The sequence below is a fragment of the Homalodisca vitripennis genome, chromosome 7 (assembly GCF_021130785.1).
Source record: "Homalodisca vitripennis isolate AUS2020 chromosome 7, UT_GWSS_2.1, whole genome shotgun sequence".
NCBI classification, from domain to species: Eukaryota; Metazoa; Arthropoda; class Insecta; order Hemiptera; family Cicadellidae; genus Homalodisca; species Homalodisca vitripennis.
Window position 1 is genome coordinate 127,302,938 of NC_060213.1, and position 20,935 is coordinate 127,323,872.

Consider the following 20,935-nt stretch of genomic DNA (forward strand, 5'->3'; position numbering starts at 1 on the left):
TATAGCCATAGTGTTTCTTCATGTGCTCCATGTAGAATGTAATGTATTTTAGGAAGAATTCCTCATAATCTTCATCACTTTTCTTTAATTTTGAGTTTAGTGGTGGGGAGTTACTTAGCTTCATTTTTACGCCCAAGTTGGCAGGTTTTTGAAGTTTCAAAGTATTTGATTTACTGCCAGCTTTTGCCACTTGAAGGGAGACACTAAACATATTTGCTTTCTTGCCTTCGGTTGCTTGGAGAGCATATGCTCTTGCTTGAGTATTTAAATTGTTATTTTGTACCAAAGACTTGGCTCTCCATGTCCTTGTCCGTCCTGGCAGTTTTTGTTTGCAGGTTTGGTCAATTCCTGAGGTCAGGTGTGGGCTGCATTGGGAGGGTTGCATTGAGTCCAGTTTTCATTAAGTCCAGGACTGAATTTCCAGCAAAAAACTACATTAAATAAAGTGCTTGTTTCATAAAGTCCAGTTTTCACAAAGTCCAGTTCTCTAATATTAAATTAAAATATAACGCAGTTTCATAAAGTCCAGGTATCACTGAGTCCAGGTCTGAAATATTATTAAAATACAGCAGTCTCAGTAAGTCCAGTGTCATAGAGTCCAGAAGTACAGTCTAAACCAGCAGTTGGACATCCACTGCTACGTGCAGCTGCAAGTAGTTTGCGTCGTTCAGCTGCAGGCGTTTCATAACTCAGATTAATTATACCTTAATAGATTTTTTTATACTTTTAAGGTTTGTTTCGCTTTATATACACTTTTGAAATAGTGCTTGAAGGTTAGTTGTAACTGAAATTAATTTGTAGCGTTTACCATTGAGAAATATTTTTGTACACAATATACGAGTATTGTGTATTGTACCGCATCTCTCTAGTCAACAAACTCCAGATATACTTATATATACAGCAGGTACCGATTATCTGAAAGGTAAAACCAAAAAAATGAAATATTATTAAATGTTGCGAATCTGTAGTTTATACCCAAATAAACAACCCACACACGTAACATACCTTAACAGTAAATGTGATTAGGAATACAGTGTCTGAATGTTCACGGTGTCCGTTTCATGTAAATGATCTTCACATCTTAAAGACCACAGTGATGCAATGTTAGGTTACTAATTATATTATCTGTAAGTATATTTGGACTTTTATTAGTTATACATTTTAATTTTGGAAATAATGTAGTCAAACCAATTTCTAATCAGTGGTTTTATTAAATATCGATATCCATTGGTTGACTTATTTTTACCAGTGTTTTTATTGCATCTGATGACATAAGAATTCAATTTCTTGTATCTTTATATACTTATAGCCTATGTACCACTTTAAGTATAAAGTTTTAAGCTTTCAAAATTCAACAGCAGTAGGAAATGTTTACAGCGTTTATATCTTTATATTTCGAAATTCTGTAAACGGAAAATATAAATACAAATATAAACTTAGTCCCAATAAGGTGGTGAATAGGACTGCTGGTTGTAATAATATGTTATAAGTTTAAAGAAATGTGTGATCACAGTTTTGGTAAAATTTTTAGTGACAGAAAATATGGATATTCCAAGGCCAAAAGAAAAACCCTTAAAAATAAAAATATGGACGGTTTTAATAGACTATACATGAAAGATACAAGTAACTAAATGCCATCTCCTTACATCATAAATTAATAAATAATTACTCTTTGGAGCTTCATTCATATACATACTGTTAAGTTATTACAGTTTATTGTTAAGCCTTTTTTGGTTTTGCTATTGTTACAAATTTTCCTATATTTTAAAATACTGCCTGCAGTTTCTAGTGGAGTAACTAAAACTTTTCTAACTAAACTGTTACATTCACGAAATGAGTTTTTTTTTTAAGTTTAGACATTAAACAAGAGTTGTATTCAAATATTTTAAGATTTATTACATTGTATTAGATTTCCATGTTAAAGATTTGACTTGGGAGCACGGTGTTGACAACATTTCTGGTAACGTGTAATATATTATAGCAAATTATAAACTCTCCAATCTCACTTATTTGACCACATATGCCATTTATTTAGCAGTTTACCTTTCATTTTAGTTTATAACACACAAAAGAGGGTTAAATCATAAAATAAGAAATAATGTAGAATAACTTCCATTTCCAAGATACTTCCATTTTACAGATTAATTGCCTATCACAATTGAAGACTTATTATAAATTAAAGAAGTTTAAAAATAAAACGTTATTCGTAGTGTGAGATCTGACGATGCCAGGTACTCTATCATTGGAAATCACAGCCCTTGGAGGACAACTTAAAAAATTGTTTACAGTATAAAATTAAAATTATTAAATTTCAACTGGATATCATACTCGGTCTCCAAGATATGTCTACAAAATTATTTTATCAAACTATCTTGTAAATGTAAATCTAAAGCCTCTTCTTCCAGCAAACAGGCCAGTATTATCACCATTCAATGTTTAATAATCCAAGTTCATAAGATTTCCATTACAAATTAACTTTAACTCCTCTATAACTCAGGATGTCTTCACAACAGTACTTATTTTAGAAATCAATAATATAATATGTTATTGAAACCCTCCCAAATTAGGTTTCATTACAATATTTTTATGATTTCCCGTGTTTCTTAATATTTTTGAAAAACTGTAGCTTCAGTTAAAACAAAGCTAGTACAATTTGACTATTTTTTAAAGTAATTCAGGCTTTTGACGTTATTGACCACGCACTGTTGGATTTGCTTAAGATGACATAATTATATGACTCAAGAGTGATACATGATATAGTTTTCTGAGGAATTCCAATATATATTTTTTTTCCCAAATGGGATCTCGCGTATTCTGGGATATTGGACCTCTCGAGAGTTCTGTAGGATAGTTCGGTCAGATGATGTGATAAAACTCTCCTTTTTATAATTTATAATTACTGTAGGTTTGGATTTAATAACAATATTTTGTTTAAAATTCCAGAATATAGTTACACAAACATAGATTTTCCTACCTGTTAATCCAAATTTAAAATAACTCATATACATGATTTGTACTACACAAATAAACTGCAAAACATCTATGTTTTGTACAGGTGTATACAGAATATCACAAACCTTTCAATATTAGTAGACAATAGAATCATAACGAAGGCAACATATCCTAGTTTAATGAAAAAATTACTGTTCGGTAAGTGTAGAACCTGATCAACGAAATTTTAAGCTATAGCCTACAGTAAGTTTATACACATGGGAGAGGAAACGAACTTCCGGTGTTGGGTGCTCCCGTTGAAGCCTCCTTAGAATGTTTGGTAGATTATTTAAAACGCTGTCTATAAAAATAAAATTCAGATCAGTCTCATATATATTTTGGTCACTTCACGATGAAGACTTTATTTTGTAAAAATTGGTACAAATGATAATTTTACAATCATGCAACATTGTCTCTTAGATATGATCTATGATCTATTAAAATAATCCACGATTTTAAAATCAATAATAAGCTTATTTATTCACACTACGTCTGGTACAATTACGTTTGGTAGTAATTTATTACTGCTTTCTGCTCAACTTACCAAAATGTCAGTTCTGGAATTTTAAACGTTTTAACTAGATGTAGAAATACAAGAATAATTTGGATAATTTGTTGTTAGGACTTACGTAAGGGGATGTAACAAGGAAATAAAAAAATAAATAAAATAGTAACAATTCATAAAACGGTAGAAAAAATTGGCAACTCAGAGTAACAACTCAAGTCATCAGTTACGCAAATTGTGTACTTTGGAAAATACTGCATACACAATTAGTTTTCATGAAACTCAATCAAATCGGTTGCAATTTTAGTCTGAATAGAAATATGTTTAGCGATGGACTGACCTATATGAAATTATTTATGGGTTTTGCTTAACATACACATTCAATTAAATGCACATATTTTTATTATCTTGTTATGTTAAGATGTATTCCTTACCAAAACTCTAGTAGGTTGTAACGGCTATAGCGATGAATAACAAGTGGGAGTTTGAATGAAACTAGAAAATCTCTTGCATCCAGTCTTCATCGAATTGCTGTTTCAGTGCTATTTAAAACTTATCGTTAGCGGCATTATGTAAGCTTGTATGTCTCTTAGTAAGCTTGTAGGCAATAGGTTTCATTATTATTTATTTTTGGTTTATAGGCAAGAGCCACTATTTAAAGTAATAAAATATTTTGTCTTCGTTTCGTTACCTATTTAAAATAATTTGAAACTACTATAAATGTGATATATTAGATATAACCTATTGGTTGGTTTAATTATCAAATGTCAATAAAACAATAAATAAACTTTCCACTCCTATTAACTTGTACTACGTGTAAGTTTCTACTCGCAGATATATTATTAGGGCCTATACTAACTATGGACCAAGAGAAGGAACAATTAATCTTAAATTACTGTAGATGTTTATGATTCATTAGGATAATGCCGAATTACTCAGATAGTAATATAGTGATGTGTGAACATTTAAATGCAATTTTCAAATTTATTCAACGTTATACAAAGTTAAATTGAGAAGCTTATATTACTAAGTAAAAAGGTAAACATGATACGTTAATAACGATATAGATATTTGCCTGTCTAGGCCCTCTTTCCTCCTTATAACTTAGAGAGGTTGTAAAACAATAACGTGTAATTTGATTTAAATTATTTTTTATAATTAATCCACCGTTTTCTATTATACTTTGTTAGTTGAGTACAATGTCAAGGGTGAAATTGAACGAATCAAATTTGATAGAGAACGTTTCATCGTTATCTACCTGTGAGATCTGTGGACTGTGTGAAGTCAGCTGTAGGCTACCCGGAAACTGCCTTAGCTTTGTGCTATTTTTATACTACTCCTCATCTATCAGATTTCTGTACTGTTTTATAGATGGATATTTTTTATCATTTTAATAGGTTATTTTGGTTATGTGTACTTAATTGTAAAAACACTCCATTGAAAGCGTCAGCAAGTAGTTTTGTCATTTGAAAGTAACCAGATAATTTTAAAATGTTCATATACACACTAGTCATAGTTTATAAAAAAATTTTATCTTTGATTCTTTATTTTAATCTACCTATATACAACATTATACATTGAAATAAAGGTACTTTACCCGAGGAATAAATTACATTATTTTAACAATTCATGTAAATTTATTATTCTCGTTTATAAGTTCATCATTAATCTAAAAAGTAAAACACTTTTAACCTTATACATAAAATTTTATAAACAGTTCTGATAGATTAGTTTATATTAGCAATAAAATAGACACTTTTAGAAAACAATCTGATTTCTGGAGTAGGATAAACTCAAACAATATAAATATTCGGCGAGGACTTCCTTGAGCCTGGCAGGCTCACGGCTCGAACCGAGGGGCGAGGGAGTGTTGGTTTATTGCACCCTCGTCACATTTGAGATAATGGGTCATTGACAGGTGCAACTTGCTATGGAGGACCTCCCGTATCCGGTTGTGACACATTGTACTGTCTGTAGCTTTCGTCTCGCACACACAATTACTAAATAAATTCCTGGAAATCATGAGCATTTTTGTACATTTGTTTTCATTGAAACACTGAAGCAATTTACTATTTTGTTTGTGTTGTGGAATTATTCAACAAAATTGCATAGTTTGTTCTATTATGGTGGCATAACAGTAGTGGAATATCTGACATGGTTGAGGAAGAAATTAACACGTGTTATCGATCGGTAAATAACTATCGTAATAATGGATGAACGTTAAAAAATATAAATCGACGAAAATAAATCTATTTTGTTGTTTGGAGTTTATCATATTTTTATAATAGTTATAACATGAGTCTAACAGTTTCCACTAGATAGTCCTTTTGGTTACAGTTTTAGAAAACTACTCGTATTACAGGAAACAACCTCAGATCCGTCAGAAGAGACAAATTCTTACCAATGTCCATATCTGATCACGAAGGCCTTTTATTTAGCAGTTTGTCAGAAGAAAAAAAAACTTAAAAAGTATAATGAAAATCATTAGTAAGAATTCAAACTATACTACAAAAAAAGATTAACACAGTATTTTCATTGACACTGGTGTAGAAAAACAGTTATTTAAATAAATTTGTATATATACTTTTAGTAATCATTCCAAAAATGCTCCTTTAAAAAGAAAAATTATATTTCACAATATAAAACATGGAATTTTAAACAGTGCCATCATTTATTTGTGTATTACCAAGCCGAGCTTTTTTAATTGTATTCTAGTTAGATTGTATCTTATTATATTATATATTCGTGAGTTAAGAAATGTCTGGAAGTTTTATTATAGGATTAACTATGAGATTACGTAGGAAGTACATAAAAATGCCACATCAGTATCAATGTCTACAGAAATACTTTCTTATCATTACTGCCATCATACATTAATTACTACAGTTTGTTCACTTTCAAACAACTGTTATTGGAAGGGCTGATTCAATCAAAAGGGAGTTTTAATAGTTTAGCTCTACTTCACCTTCCACTTTGTGTAGTGTTTGAAATCTGACATTCTGTCACAGCCTTGACTACTGGAATCTGGAGTCCACGTCCGTATAAAAGGATTCGACAAAGATCAATACAGCAGAGTACATTAGGAATATGATTTCGATATCCTTGAATTTGCCAGCTTCAATAGGGTCCTGACATAATAGCCTAGGCCAACCAATTAGCCTAGACAGTCGGTAACGAAGAAGCTCAAAACGCAATCTCGGCAACAGAGACACATACACTACAAAAGAGTGTCTGTCTCGTTTACCCAGAAACAATACACACAAGAAGAGGCATTTTCAATGTTTTATCAGCTGCACAGTTAAAATGGAGCAAAATTCAAAATGCACATTTATCGCTTTGTTTTAGAGGCTTGCGTGTTAAAAATAAATGCTTTTTACTAATTCAATATAATATAAACAAAGTAGCAACACGCCACACCACGTGTTGCATAACAAACTGAGTTTGCATTCAAAATTTCAAATCTATAACACATTTTATTTTCGATATACCTGCAGGCAGATAGAATGATAAACAGTCGCACAGAAGAGACATTTTTATATACCCCCGGTAGATAAAATAAAAATTGTGTTGACGTACTGAGTGATAACAACCCAACCTAGTCTATACCAAAATGAAGTTAACAGAAGAAATCTTTCTCGAGATAACTTACCACATTATAGTCTCATATTGAATTATGTTTTATAGCAGTGTTCCAGTAATGAAAGTTTCGGTGAGCTAAATTGTGGAACTGCAACTCGAGAGTTCTCTGATATTAAATATTGTCACCTACTTTTAACATTGACTTTCCACTCTGGTAATTTTTTCATTTTACCATATGAATAAACATTTTCCATGTAAAAAAGTCTTTATTGGACTAGGTTTGTTCTCAAATTTATTTATTCTGCCATATTTTCATTGTCACAATGTTTGCATATAATACCAATAAAAATATAATAGCTAACGCTAGGCCATATCCCATGGAATGACATTCACCATTATCGAACTCAGTGTTATCAGCCAAATTCAATGGTTACCTCATTCTTGTTTATGTAGAAATGAAGTTTCAATTAAGTCTAATTATGAAATATTTTTCGAAATGATACACATGATCTTGTCATATGATACATTCACGTTCTTTTCATTTCATTGCGTTTCATATTAGTGTTTAAATAATAAAAGTCTACACATCTAGTCACCATTCACCTTAAAAATGGTGTGGGATGTGTTGGAATAATTAGTCTACATGTTTTAATACGTCATACAAGTTGTTACCCGCGTGTAAAAAAAATCAAAGTCCGAAGCCAACTTTATCAAAACACGTATGATGTAATATAATGGTCCTCTATAATGTGTTTCAAACGTAAGTAGTCATATGATCAGGTTCATATAATTTCAGTGTTTATGGTAAGGCGATCAGGGGTACAAAATCTTATATCATGTTTGGTTGGTATAGGAGCATTCATTTCTCGTTCAAATTCATCATATTTCCGATACCACAACTGAATTTACCTCGTTGCTCTCATCAATAAATTATTCACACTGGTCTCCGAAAACAGCTTTGCTTAAAAAACCGCTTATTTCCAGCTATTGTGATCTACTGCCGGTCTAATGTATTTTTAGTGCCATAGATGAGTTTTCATCGTTGTCCTGACGAGGGAAATATATTTACCTACTTAGGAATGAGAAGCCTACTTCGATCAAAACTCTCGCTGGTTCCGAGCATTTCAACTCACTTCGAGTCTATTGTAGTTACGGTTCCATAGTTGAATTTGCCTCATTTACCCGATTAACAAAATGTTGACGAAAAAATATATACAGTCCTAAGAGACTGAGAACAGGAGTTTAGTGTCAGCTAAATTTGATTATGAAATATAAATAAAATAGTGCTTAAATTAAATAAACATATTGGTGTGCTGCCTTAGTATAATGTTTACACAGAAAGGTTGATTACTTGACAGGCTCATTCAATAAAAATTACGAAACTTTAAAGACCAAGAATTGGAACTTTCGTCCAAATTGGAAGTCCATTATGGTGGAGCCCAGAAAGTTTTTCGAAATAAGAATAGGCCCATATTCGTTCCAGGAACTGTAGGAATGTCTATGTAAAGTTTCAGTACAATCGGTTGAGTAGTTTACGCGTGAAAACAAAACAAAGAAACAAAGGCACTGTCGCATATATAATATTATTAGGACGTTAAAATATATAATGGGTAAATTGAGTTTGTTTACAAATATATTTATTGTGCTTTGTTATCAATATCACAATGGTTACCCATAAGACTAATGTAATACATGCTAAATGTCACCCAAATCTCATAGTGCGACGTTTACCACAATCAAACGAAGTGTTACTCATATAGTACTGAAGCTTCATGCATAAACAAACGTCTATATGTTAGTTAGTTTCTGATATATCGTGCGGAAAGACAGTTTTAAATGAAAGTTGTCCAGCCCCACTAAGTAAATTGTCATATAACCTCATGATCGGGGCAAGGTAGTTTATTGAGCTAAAGGGGCCCGACTGGTTAACATCCCAGATGCTGTTTATTGTTTGGTTGATTATATATAATAAATATATAGCAGGTTCTTTCTTTACTGCCATTATCAGAGCTAACATTTATATAAAATATATAAGACTTATAATTTTTATTGCTTTGATCAATAACATTGTAGTAATAGCGTTTAATAGTAAATAATCAACACTGGTTTATGCATAATACGTAACAGACCAGTTATCTTAATTGGTTATGAGAACTAGCTCCTGAATAAAATTTCATAATGAAATGACAGTTGTTGCTTGCAAAATGATTAATTTTAATTTCCTGTTTTACTTAATAAAAGACAACATATTTAATACAGGAAAATGTTATATAATTTTATTTTACATTGGAACATATGATACGTCAAAATATATATATTTTATGTGTGTTTGCTAAACTCATTACTTTCAAAACATTTGTTGAGTGTCTGGCATTATTGAGAATTTGAGTTTTCATATAGTAAAATAATACAACATTTTGTTATGAATGTATTGTTTGTTATTTACGGTGATTTAATTGGACATACATAGTACAGATACAATAAACATTCCAAATGTATACTTATATTTATTAATTAATGTTAGGTTGAATAAAGTTTAATAATTTAAATATTGTTTTCTATTTATTCTATGATTTGTATGAAAAACCACATTTTAAAACTATAAGTTAGATAGACAATTGCAAATATACATAAAATAAAGATAAATATTTAAAGCTTGAATTCAAACTAATTCTTTTTAGGCTGCTTTACATAACAATGCACATGAATTATTAAATTTGCGCTGAGGCTGGAACGCCTTCAGAATTGCCCCTGCAACATAGCAACATGACGGTCGCCGGCGACTTGCTCTGGCACAGACTGTACTTCTGGACTTTGTAACACTGGACTTGCTGACACTGCTGTATTTTAATAATATTAAACTCCTGGACTTATTGAAAACTGGACTTTATGAAACAGCCAGTATTAAAATGGCAAAATACAAGGTCCTGGACTTAATGAAAACTGGACTTACTGAAGCCTACTCGCTGCATTCAGTCAAAGTGTTTTTCAGTTTTTCTTGGCAGGTTTGGCTGGTTCCTGAAGTCAAGTGTGGGTTACATTCTGTTAAAACATTCTTCAGTTTTTGATGGCAGGTTTGGCTGGCTCCTGAAGTCAAGTGTGGGTTACAGTCTGTCAAGGGGTTCTTCAGTTTTTGTTGGCAGGTTTGGCTGGCTCCTGAAGTCAAGTGTGGGTTACAGTCTGTCAAGGGGTTCTTGAGTTTTTGTTGGCAGGTTTGGCTGGCTCCTGAAGTCAAGTGTGGGTTACAGTCTGTCAAGGGGTTCTTGAGTTTTTGTTGGCAGGTTTGGCTGGCTCCTGAAGTCAAGTGTGGGTTACAGTCTGTCAAGGGGTTCTTGAGTTTTTGTTGGCAGGTTTGGCTGGCTCCTGAAGTCAAGTGTGGGTTGCAGTCTGTCAAGGGGTTCTTCAGTTTTTGTTGGCAGGTTTGGCTGGCTCCTGAAGTCAAGTGTGGGTTACATTCTGTCAAGGTGTTAAACAGTTTTTCATTGCAGGTTTGGCTGTCTCCTGAAGTTAAAGTATTAATAGCTAGGTTATTAATAGCTATCTCTATCCGATCAAGTTTTGTTTTGATACCTGACATTTCAAGTAGGAGGGATGAGGGACTATCTTTGATTATTTCGGTAGGAGGGGAAGTTTGCGTCATAGAATCTTGAAAAGTGGCAGACTTAGTTTCTTGGTTTTCAGTTTTCTTTTGCAGTGTTGAGATAGTTTTTTCTAGCTCCGCTATTCTTTTTACATAGCCATCAATAAGTTGACTTAGTTTTAGGTCATGTTCCTCATAGATAAATTGCGCTTCTTGGCGATGTTTTTTCTCTTTAGTGAGTTGAGCTTCAACGTCTGCATTTAGCTGTAAAAGGTTTTCTATTTTGTCTATGTATTTCTTTTCTTCATTTTCTATTTCTTCAAATCTTTCCTCCATGATGCTCAGTTTGGTCTTTAGCTTGAGTGTTTCTTCTTTTAAGAGTTCATTTTCTTCTACTAACGCTGATCCTATTTTTGCAGCCATTTCTAGTTTATCCTCTTGACTGTTCGAATTTTCTAGAAAATTATTTTCAATTAAGTTAATTTTTAGTTCTTGGATGGTATCAGAGCTATTTAAAGAAAGTGATTCAGGTAATACTTGTTCGGATAGGTGAGGCTGATTTTCTACTCTGCAATTTATGCATTGCCATTTCCCAATTTCCTGGGGAGTCCATTTTTTCAGATTCTTTTCTATGACATTTTGACATCCTGCATGGTACCAATTTTTGCAAGAACTTGTACATTTTATACCTGAAAATCTAACTCCAATGCCACAGTTACCGCATGGATATTTTGTGGGCATTTTTGTGTACAGTAGTAAGAAAGATATGAGTAACAAAAATGAATTATTTTTGAAAGAGAAGTTCAAGTTATGGTAAAGCAAACAGTTTCACCGGTGGCCATGCAATGAATAGCGAGCAGATGTCTGAGGTCAGTTATCAGCAGACACACAGTCAGCAGGTGAGGTTACTGCTCTCGCCTGCTTGACACACTTGCTCTAGCTGTCTGTCTGTCTCCTATTGGTCTACTGGTGTAGTGTTGGAAGTTGACGTATCTAGCAACATTGAGTTGGTTATGACATCACACCAGATTTGGTGATTTTTAATAGTGTTAATTACTTTATAAAATATATTAAAATTTGTCTCTTTAGTTTCTCAGAAATCCTAGATGGTAATGGGAGTTCTGTTCATTTGAAAATATTACTGTCACAATCTGGATTGTTAAAATGAAATGTGCTTACTTAAAAAAATTAGGTCATCTTGTGGCAAGTGTTTTAATAAGTTAAGTATTTCACTTATCTTGTGTTGTAAGTGATAAGTTTTTTAGTGTATGGACTCACGGTACTCCAGGTAAGGTGCTGATTAGAGGTTATTTGTTGATTGAACCTAAAACCATCACTATTTTACTGTTTCTTGAGAGCACTTTTACTGAGAATGTTGGCAGTCAGCCATGTTGTTTTTGGCGTAAATGTGTAATTAATTATGGTAGGTATGTGTAAGTCTATAAATAGACATTTGCAGTGATCTAATGGTGCAGCTAGACAAATGGGTCTAATAACCCTTTTTTTGATGATTAAATGGGAACAATGGCATTTTAGTGCATGAAATTTTACATTATGAGTTTAAAGAATGTATTTTACATGTGTTACTGTGTAATGTGGAGCATGTGACTACCAGCAAGCTAGTTGCACATCTTGCTAGCAAAGGAACCTTAGTATTATTCTTAGTATCGTAGTACACTCAATTGTGCACCTGTGAGACAATGAAAACACCTCTTCACTTAGATTATAGTACATTTTGTAGTCTAGGTGTCTCTGATTTCGATACAATGTAAAGACTTCATTTTGAGTTTTTTCACCACCGACTTTTTTCGGTCTCTCCAGACGAACATGACTCCAGATTCCAGGATCAAGTCTGTGACAGCGTCAGATTTCAGACGCTGCACTAAGGGGAAGGTGGAGGAGGAAAGCGGCACAGGCGCTGGAATTCTGGGAGTGAGACCATGTAGGGAGGTGGTGGTTCCTTTGGGTCCGTATCCGACAGTCTTTCAAGCGGAGGTCGCAGCTATTATGGAATGTGCTCGTGAGAATCTTCGTCTGCGATATAGGAGCAAGACGATTAATATTTTCACAGACAGTCAGGCAGCGCTGATGGCGCTGGACTCTTGCGTGATCAAATCCAAACTGGTTTGGGATTGCTATCAGGCTGTTTCCTCCCTTGCCAGAATCAACAATGTGACCGTTTGTTGGGTTCCTGGTCATGAGGGGATTCTTGGGAACAAAAGAGCTGATGCCCTGGCCAACCGGGGCTCAGCGATAATTATGATGGGCCCTCAACCGTTCTGCGGTGTTCCAAGGTGTGAATCCTCTAGGGTTGTCTCGAAATGGATGTGCGGAACATGAGAGATGGTGGAGGTTGCATCCGGGTTTGAGAATGAGTAGAATGGTATTACAGTCACCTTCCTCCAGGGTGGCTTCGTACCTTCTCTCATTAAATAGATCAATGTCTTCTCAGGTTATTGGTCTCATTACGGGGCATGGTCACCTGAGGAAGCATCTTCACAGAGTCAGCATCCATCAGGAGGATCCGTTCTGTAGAAGGTGTAATGAGCAGGAGGAAACTGGTGAGCACCTACTCTTTGATTTCTCCGCAATAGCAAGAGATCGGTATGCCATCTTTGGTAGTTTAGACAGGGGTGGTGAATTTTCCCAGGAGGACTTGATAGGTTGTTTTCGGCAGTTTGTGGAACTGCTGAAGTTGTAGACTGGTGGGCCTCATGGTGTGTTTCCGGGGTGCGCAAAAAGCCCTTGAGGTTTAAGTGCATGGCAGTAGGCCGCCCCAAGGGAAAAACAAAAGAGGAAGGTGAACTGGAACTAATTCACATAGAAGATTCTGTTCGAACAAGACTACCGTTACATTATTCATCTGGAATAAAGTTGTAGGAGGCTGTAACTGAAGGATTTAGAATTTTGTCTACCACAAACTTATGAGCCAACCAACCCGTATTACCACCAAATTACTTGTCAGTACACAAATAGACAATGCATGTGTTTGTTGCAGCCTACACAGAGGTATCTGTAAACGATGATGGGTACCTGGAGAAATCTGATGTGGAAAAACAAGTCAGATCGGAGACGGTTCTTATCACCTTGATGTTGGCCAACAATGAGACTGGTGTTATCTTTCCGATTCGGGCTATCGGCAGGTAAATATTATTCTTAGTGGGTATTGTAGCTGTTCTTGGTTCTCTTTTGTTTGGACATATATTACTTAAAACTCACAATGTTTGAATAATTTATTTTATTTTTATTTTAATCAGTTAGTTATTGACGAAAATGTTGTTAATGTACAAATAAAACTTATGGATGTACGAGTTTGAACCTAGATATGCTAGCTTGTTATCATAACGAGAGCATAAAAATGTAGCTTGCTTATTTCTGGATTTATACAAATAAAATAAAATTTTTCAAAATGGTCATGTCATAAACTAAAATGTCCTGAAAAATTTACCAATTTATATGTGTCCAAACTTATTCTATTAATATTTTAGTACATGGATGCATTTTTACCAAAATCAGTTCATACATTCAGTCCTAGACAAGCTAATTTAATTGTTTTCTCAATGGGTTAATTTATTTCAACTATAGATAACATTGGTCTACAGCGTACCTTGCAATGAATACAGACATTGATTTCCTCATAGACCAACTATAGTATAGACGTAGCAAACATATTGGTCTTTCAATTCAATAAAAACTATATTACCAATTTTGACCATGATTCCTATCCATTACAATACAAAACAGACAAGAACACACTATTTGGACACTGTGAAATCATGTATGCTGGAAATTTTTGTACAAGGTAAGGATGCTAAAATATCAGTAAAAATTATCCCACTCAGGGACCATTGTAATATAGCTGTTATTGTACTTATTTCAGTTATTTTGTAATTAAGCTTCAAACTCACTGTTCATAATTTTAATTCGGATAGTAAAGGTGGTTTTACACTTAAAATATTATTTACAAGGTATGTTCAAAAAATAACTGGAATTTTCATTTTTTTTTAACTTTTATTTGTCTACATTAATGTTGTCACTTTCAAAATAGTCTCTATTTGATAATATACACTTGTGCCTGTGCTTCTTCCAATCTCGAAACACTACTTAAACTCGATCATTGGATTAGCCGTTAGCTCTTTCAGTGATGCACTTTCAACGTCATCTATGCTTGTAAAACATAGGTTCTTAAGGCTTTCTTTATTTTTATAAATAAAAACGTCACAATGTCTAATGAATATGGAGACTGGGGCATTGTTACAGACTGTTTTTGGTTAAAAATTCACGGACGTGCAATACAGTGTGAGCAGGTGCATTATCATGGTGCAAAAGCCATGAATTCTTATGCCAAAAATCCGGGTTTTATTTTATTGGTTCACGCAAACGGCTTTGAACTTGCAGGTAATACTCCTTATTGACCGTTTGATCTTGTGGCAAGAATTCTGATGCGCTATGCCATTAAAATCGAAGAACGCAGTGAATAACTTCACTTGTCAAACCTTTTTCGGTCTTGGCGATCAAGAATGTCTCGACTGGGATAAGTCAGCCGTAATTTTGGTGTCATATTCTTATGAACCCATGTATCTAACATGTTTCAGTAATTCTGCATCGTCGTTGACTTCATTTAGTGACTCCAGGGCAACTTTCATTCACCATTGTTCTTGTTCAAAATTTAACAATTTTAGAACAATTTTGCTACCACATGTCTCATACTTAAAACATATGAAAAAATGTAATAGCATGAGCCAATTGATTTGCCAACATCATCAGTGACTTCTCTGATTGTACTAAGGCGGTTGTTCATCCGCGTATAATCATTTCTTCCACTTTTTTCACATTTTCATCGGTTGTTGATGTGCTGGGACGTCCGGAACATTTCATCTTCAATTCCTTCATGGCCATCTTTTTGAAACGTTTACTTGTGAACATTTGTTTCACTCTTAGCACACCAGATGTCTTTGTTAACATTTCCCATACTTTTTTAAAATTTATTTAATTTTCCACACAAAATTTGATACAAATTCTTCGATCTTTTTTAACAAAAAAAAATCACTGCTACTACTGAAACAGTAAACAATACAGCTGGAAATTGTATTATACTCCAGGGGCATAAGTACCAACATAATAAAAATAATCTTTCCAATCGGACTCTCCAAATCCGCGAAACTTAAAAATTCCTGTTACTTTCTGAGCACACCTTGTATATTGTTTTAGCAGTTGATTCTAATCTTTATGCTTTGTGCCAACAGTTTTAGTGGTGTTTTACTGCTTTTTGGAATTGTTAGAATGTTATTTGTTATGGTAGTGCTTTGTACAGCAGATAATTATAATTTTTGTTGTGTTGAAAATAATTACTTCGAATTGATAACAGAATTTCAGATATTTACAATCGTTATATGTTACAAAAAGTTACCAGGATTTATATTTACCCTTTTCTTCTTCAGGTGTCATATAACCCCTAATACAGAAAAATACATTGAAAATCGAAAATGTGTGCAAGTTTTTTGTATTAAGTTTTTTGACATTTGAAGACGATGGTAGATTTTAATCATCGAAACGTAGTGATACGCTTTTTTCAACATATAATGATTGCATTTATCCGAAAATCTTACTATCCTTTCAAACCACCCAGTGTCAATAACAAACCTCAAACAAATAAATACATTGTATTTACATTATTGTTTTTCATAAATATATGGCACTGTTTTAAATTTTGGTTTATTATTATTGCTAAATTATTTACATTATTGTTTTTCATAAATATATGGCACTGTTTTAAATTTTGTTTTATTATTATTGCTAAATTAATTACTTAATTATTACAAAATTAGCGAAAATCCCCAAAAACAGTTGGCTGACAATATTTATGAGCCAAAAGCCAATAAAAACAGTAATAATTGAATAAATTACATATGTAATATATAATTTTGGTGGATTTTACTCTCCCTGTATTTAGTATTAAGTTTATGAATATTTAGCACATCACTAAATGAGGATCTTTTTAGCCAACCAATAACAATAAATCAGCAAATAATCTTAGCAGAGTTAATGAACCATTCAGATGTGCTAATTTGTGTAGGCAAAGTGGTTCAACACATGATTTTAAGACTATAAAATAAATTAGATAAGTGTTAACAGTCACTATGGCAATGACATGTTGCAGCTGGTTAAAAGTCTTGAATAAGGAACGGAAACATCGCGTGTGGCTTCATACAGACGCTGCTCAGGCCATCGGCAAGATGGAAGTTAATGTACAAGAGTTGGGAGTCGACTACCTCAGCATTGTCGGCCACAAAGTAAGCGAAATATGTAGAAAACTTCAAACGAACAATATTAAAAGACTTATAGCTCAAGTGTCAAAATTCTGTAAACGGGAGTGTATAGTATTAATTAATAGAGTAACAAAAAAAATTTTCAAAATGGGGGTGTTCACCCCCATGACCCCCATATCCACAGTCAAAATTTTCAAATGGCAACTAATACCTTGTGACACCTCAAATTGAAGCTCATACAAAATGCTGTATAAAAAAATTTAATCGGCCAAGCCGTTTATTTTTAGCAGCCAATAATGTAATTTCTTACACAACAATAATTAGTCTACAAACTACTGTACTACTGCTAATAACAATAAAATTACTCATTGAATACTGTTGTAAAATCTTTTTAAACTTCAAATTGAATATTAAAATTGGTAACCATTGTTGTTCAAGCAAAAAAATAACATATTTTTTAATTCTTGCCTAACCTTTTTAAAAGTTTCTCTAATTAAGTGTCTGCACTCAGCAGTGATCATGGTTTTCAAGTCTTTGACACCAGTGGGATGTGTTTTAAAAACTACTGATTTCAAGTGATCCCACAAAAAAAGTCTAAGGGTCTTAAGTCTGGAGATCTTGCCGGCCACTAAATTGTTCTTCTGCTACCGATCCAGTAGCAACAATGACTAGCAGTGAGTGAGCAATGATGCCGGGTAGTGTGCATCTAGCCGTTGTCGCACAAGAAGAGCATAATGTGGAGGAGCTCCATCTTGTTGAAAATAAACATGTTTTATGGCTAGATGCACAGGCGAGGATTTCTGTAACGGTATCATCTAGCAGAGATCTGGAGATTTGCGGAAATATTACATAAAGCTCATTTACAGTCAGTCTGCAATTGCTATGGAGTGCAGACGTACAACCGCTTAAAACTCAAGACACCACTTAAAACACTCATACAATTCATAGCTTTATCACCATACACAGTTTTTACCTCATTACAAACCTTAACACGTTGGAAAAAACTTCTCCCGGTCGTGAGAGCCTTGGTAAACTTATTTTCTGGATATCCCTCGTAAATCCCAGTAAAACATTTTAGATCATAGTGATACCCTAATACTGATCAAAGTTACAGCAGTTTAAATTTACAGAAACCCACAAATTTTTGCTAAGTTTTTAGAGTACTGTTGGCAAGATAACAGTTACAAGATGTACACCACTTTTCCTCATCTGTAAGATCACATTTACTGTACAGTAAAGTTGTTGTTAAACTACTTTACTGGCATATTAAAAAACAGATTTCTACATGAATTGTTCCCATGAGTACACATATTATTTCTGTCAATAGTTTGGCAGGCATTAATAATAACCAGTGTTCAATGCCCTCCAACCAAAACAGTTTGTCTTATGTATTTTGTTTTGTTTTTACGTTATTTGATAATGAGTTAACATCCTTAACAATCCTTATATATACAGGGTGATTCATGAAGTTCTCCCCCCACTTCTACAGCACATTTTACTAGTAAAAATAATGAAAAAACGTTATATAAACATAGGTCCGAAAACGCTTCGTTACCGAGATACAGCTAGCGAAAGATTTCGCCTGAATTCCTGGGTAAAGAGTAAAATAAAGCCATACTGAACTTTTGGAAAGGTTAATTAAGTAAGAAATATCGTGGATTCTTATGTATTTTTATCTGATAAAGCTAATAAAATAGGTTTCAGAACTGTACCTGTAGTAGTTTTTGAGGGATTCAGGGTTAAATGCAAAAAATTGGGGCACGAAACAATGTTTTTTTAAGTTTGATGTACAATAACTTTGTTAAATTGGTAATAAATACATAAAATCAACAAACATTAATTGTAGAGAATTTAATTCTGAGAAAATTGATATAATCAAAGTCTAAAATAAAACAGAAATAAGTACCAAAAAATCGATTTTATTCAGTATAATACATTACTAGCTGTAAAGAAATACCGTACGGTATTTAGTTAAAATAAAACAAAAACAAAATGTTTGTTCCTTAATGATGAGATAAATTGAGAAAACAAGATTAACTGTTAAATAAATTTGTTTGTAAATAAAAATATCATTTTTTATTACGTTGTATTTTTTTTAAATAAATATTTACATCAAATGTTCGAAAATAAATGAAGCAAACATTTTCCCATTATTGTTTACTAATCATCGAAATGCAGTTTTTTGTTTTATTAATTTCTAAGTTGGTAACGCACGAATAACAGCTGATCAACAATGGTATTCTGTACTGTTACGTTAGAACTGTGTATTAGTGGTGTTTTGCAAGCTACAGCAGGAGATCGGGTTCTGTGAATCGTGTTATTAAATGCAATTTTTCTGTGAGTTATAATTCGATTGTTTATTCAGCGAAAAAATGCCTTATTTATTTACATCAGAGGAATACGCTGATATGGTTTTTATTTTGGGTTACTGTAATGGTAATGCTAGAGCTGCTGTAGAAGAATATGAACTACGTTACCCTAATAGGAGGATTCCAGATACCAAAACAATTTCAGGAACTTTTCGTACTCTTCGGGAAACAGGATCACTACCAAGTACTAGAACCAATTATGAACGAGCTGTCTAACTTGATGATGATATTGTTATTAATGCTGTTCATCGCAGTCCAGGTGTAAGTACACGACGTATTTCTAGGCGGATAGGAGTTTCGCAGTCAACGGTGTGGAGGTCACTTAATCGAAACAAATTTGATCCGTTTCATAAACAAAAGGTTCAACATCTACAGCTAGGGGATGGTCCGCTTCGCTTGGAGTTTTGCAACTTTTTGAATATTAATAATCAACTCTTCAAGCGTATTTTGTTTACGGATGAGGCACAATTCACTCGGGATGGTGTCAATAACTTGCATAATGAACACTCATGGGCAGAAGAAAATCCACATGAGGTAGTGGAACAGAACTTTCAACACCGATTTAGCGTCAATGTCTGGTGTGGCCTTTTGCACAATCGGCTGATTGGACCTTTCATATTACCTGGACGCCTAAATGCTGAGTTCTATTTGCATTGCCTTCAAGAAGAGTTGCCGCAGCTGTTAGAGAATGTTCCTTTACATCTCAGACAAAATTTGTACTTCCAGCATGACGGAGCACCTCCCCACTTTTCACGTGCCGTTTCTGCTTACTTAAATCATCAATTTCCTGGACACTGGATTGGTCGTGGAGGGCCTCACCGTTGGCCACCAAGATCACCAGATCTATCTCCATTGGATTATTGCATCTGGGGATGGATGAAAGACATTGTATACAAGACAAAAGTGAATTCTCGTAATGAATTAATTGCCCGTATTATGGATTCGGCTGTGCAGATACAGGGAAGTCCTGAAAAATTAAGAAAAGCAACAAAAGCAATACACAAACGTGCTGCAAAATGTATTGATAATGATGGCCTCATTTTCGAACATCTATTATAAAAAGGTGCGTACAGTTGGCCCAACCTGATTAATTTTGCTTAAAACTAGTAATGTATTATACTGAATAAAATCGATTTTTTGGTACTTATTTCTGTTTTATTTTAGACTTTGATTATATCAATTTTCTCAGAATTAAATTCTCTACAATTAATGTTTGTTGATTTTATGTATTTATTACCAATTTAACAAAGTTATTGTACATCAAACTTAAAAAAACATTGTTTCGTGCCCCAATTTTTTGCATTTAACCCTGAATCCCTCAAAAACTACTACAGGTACAGTTCTGAAACCTATTTTATTAGCTTTATCAGGTAAAAATACATAAGAATCCACGATATTTCTTACTTAATTAACCTTTCCAAAAGTTCAGTATGGCTTTATTTTACTCTTTACCCAGGAATTCAGGCGAAATCTTTCGCTAGCTGTAACTCGCTAACGAAGCGTTTTCGGACCTATGTTTATATAACATTTTTTCATTATTTTTACTAGTACAATGTGCTGTAGAAGTGGGGGGAGAACTTCATGAATCACCCTGTATATATATATATATTTCTTGTGTGCGTATGTCACTGAACTCCCTAAA

At 33.6% G+C, this 20,935-nt stretch overlaps 2 protein-coding genes across 4 annotated transcripts in view; one reads left to right on the plus strand and one right to left on the minus strand.

Moving 5' to 3' along the window:
- The window catches only part of LOC124366292, a 39,608-nt gene extending 27,566 nt beyond the window's left edge, over positions 1 to 12,042 (minus strand). Inside the window, exon 1 of the mRNA XM_046822715.1 lies at positions 11,934 to 12,042. The gene's annotated coding sequence lies outside the window, so the exon portion shown is untranslated. The remainder of the gene's footprint in view (positions 1 to 11,933) is intronic.
- LOC124366291 (selenocysteine lyase-like) overlaps positions 1 to 20,935 on the plus strand; it is a 55,934-nt gene that overhangs the window by 17,373 nt on the left and 17,626 nt on the right. For all 3 annotated transcript variants that reach the window (XM_046822713.1, XM_046822714.1, XM_046822711.1), the window contains exons 4-5: positions 13,654 to 13,798; positions 16,816 to 16,948. In XM_046822713.1, coding sequence (XP_046678669.1) covers positions 13,654 to 13,798; positions 16,816 to 16,948 — 278 coding nt within the window. The remainder of the gene's footprint in view (positions 1 to 13,653; positions 13,799 to 16,815; positions 16,949 to 20,935) is intronic.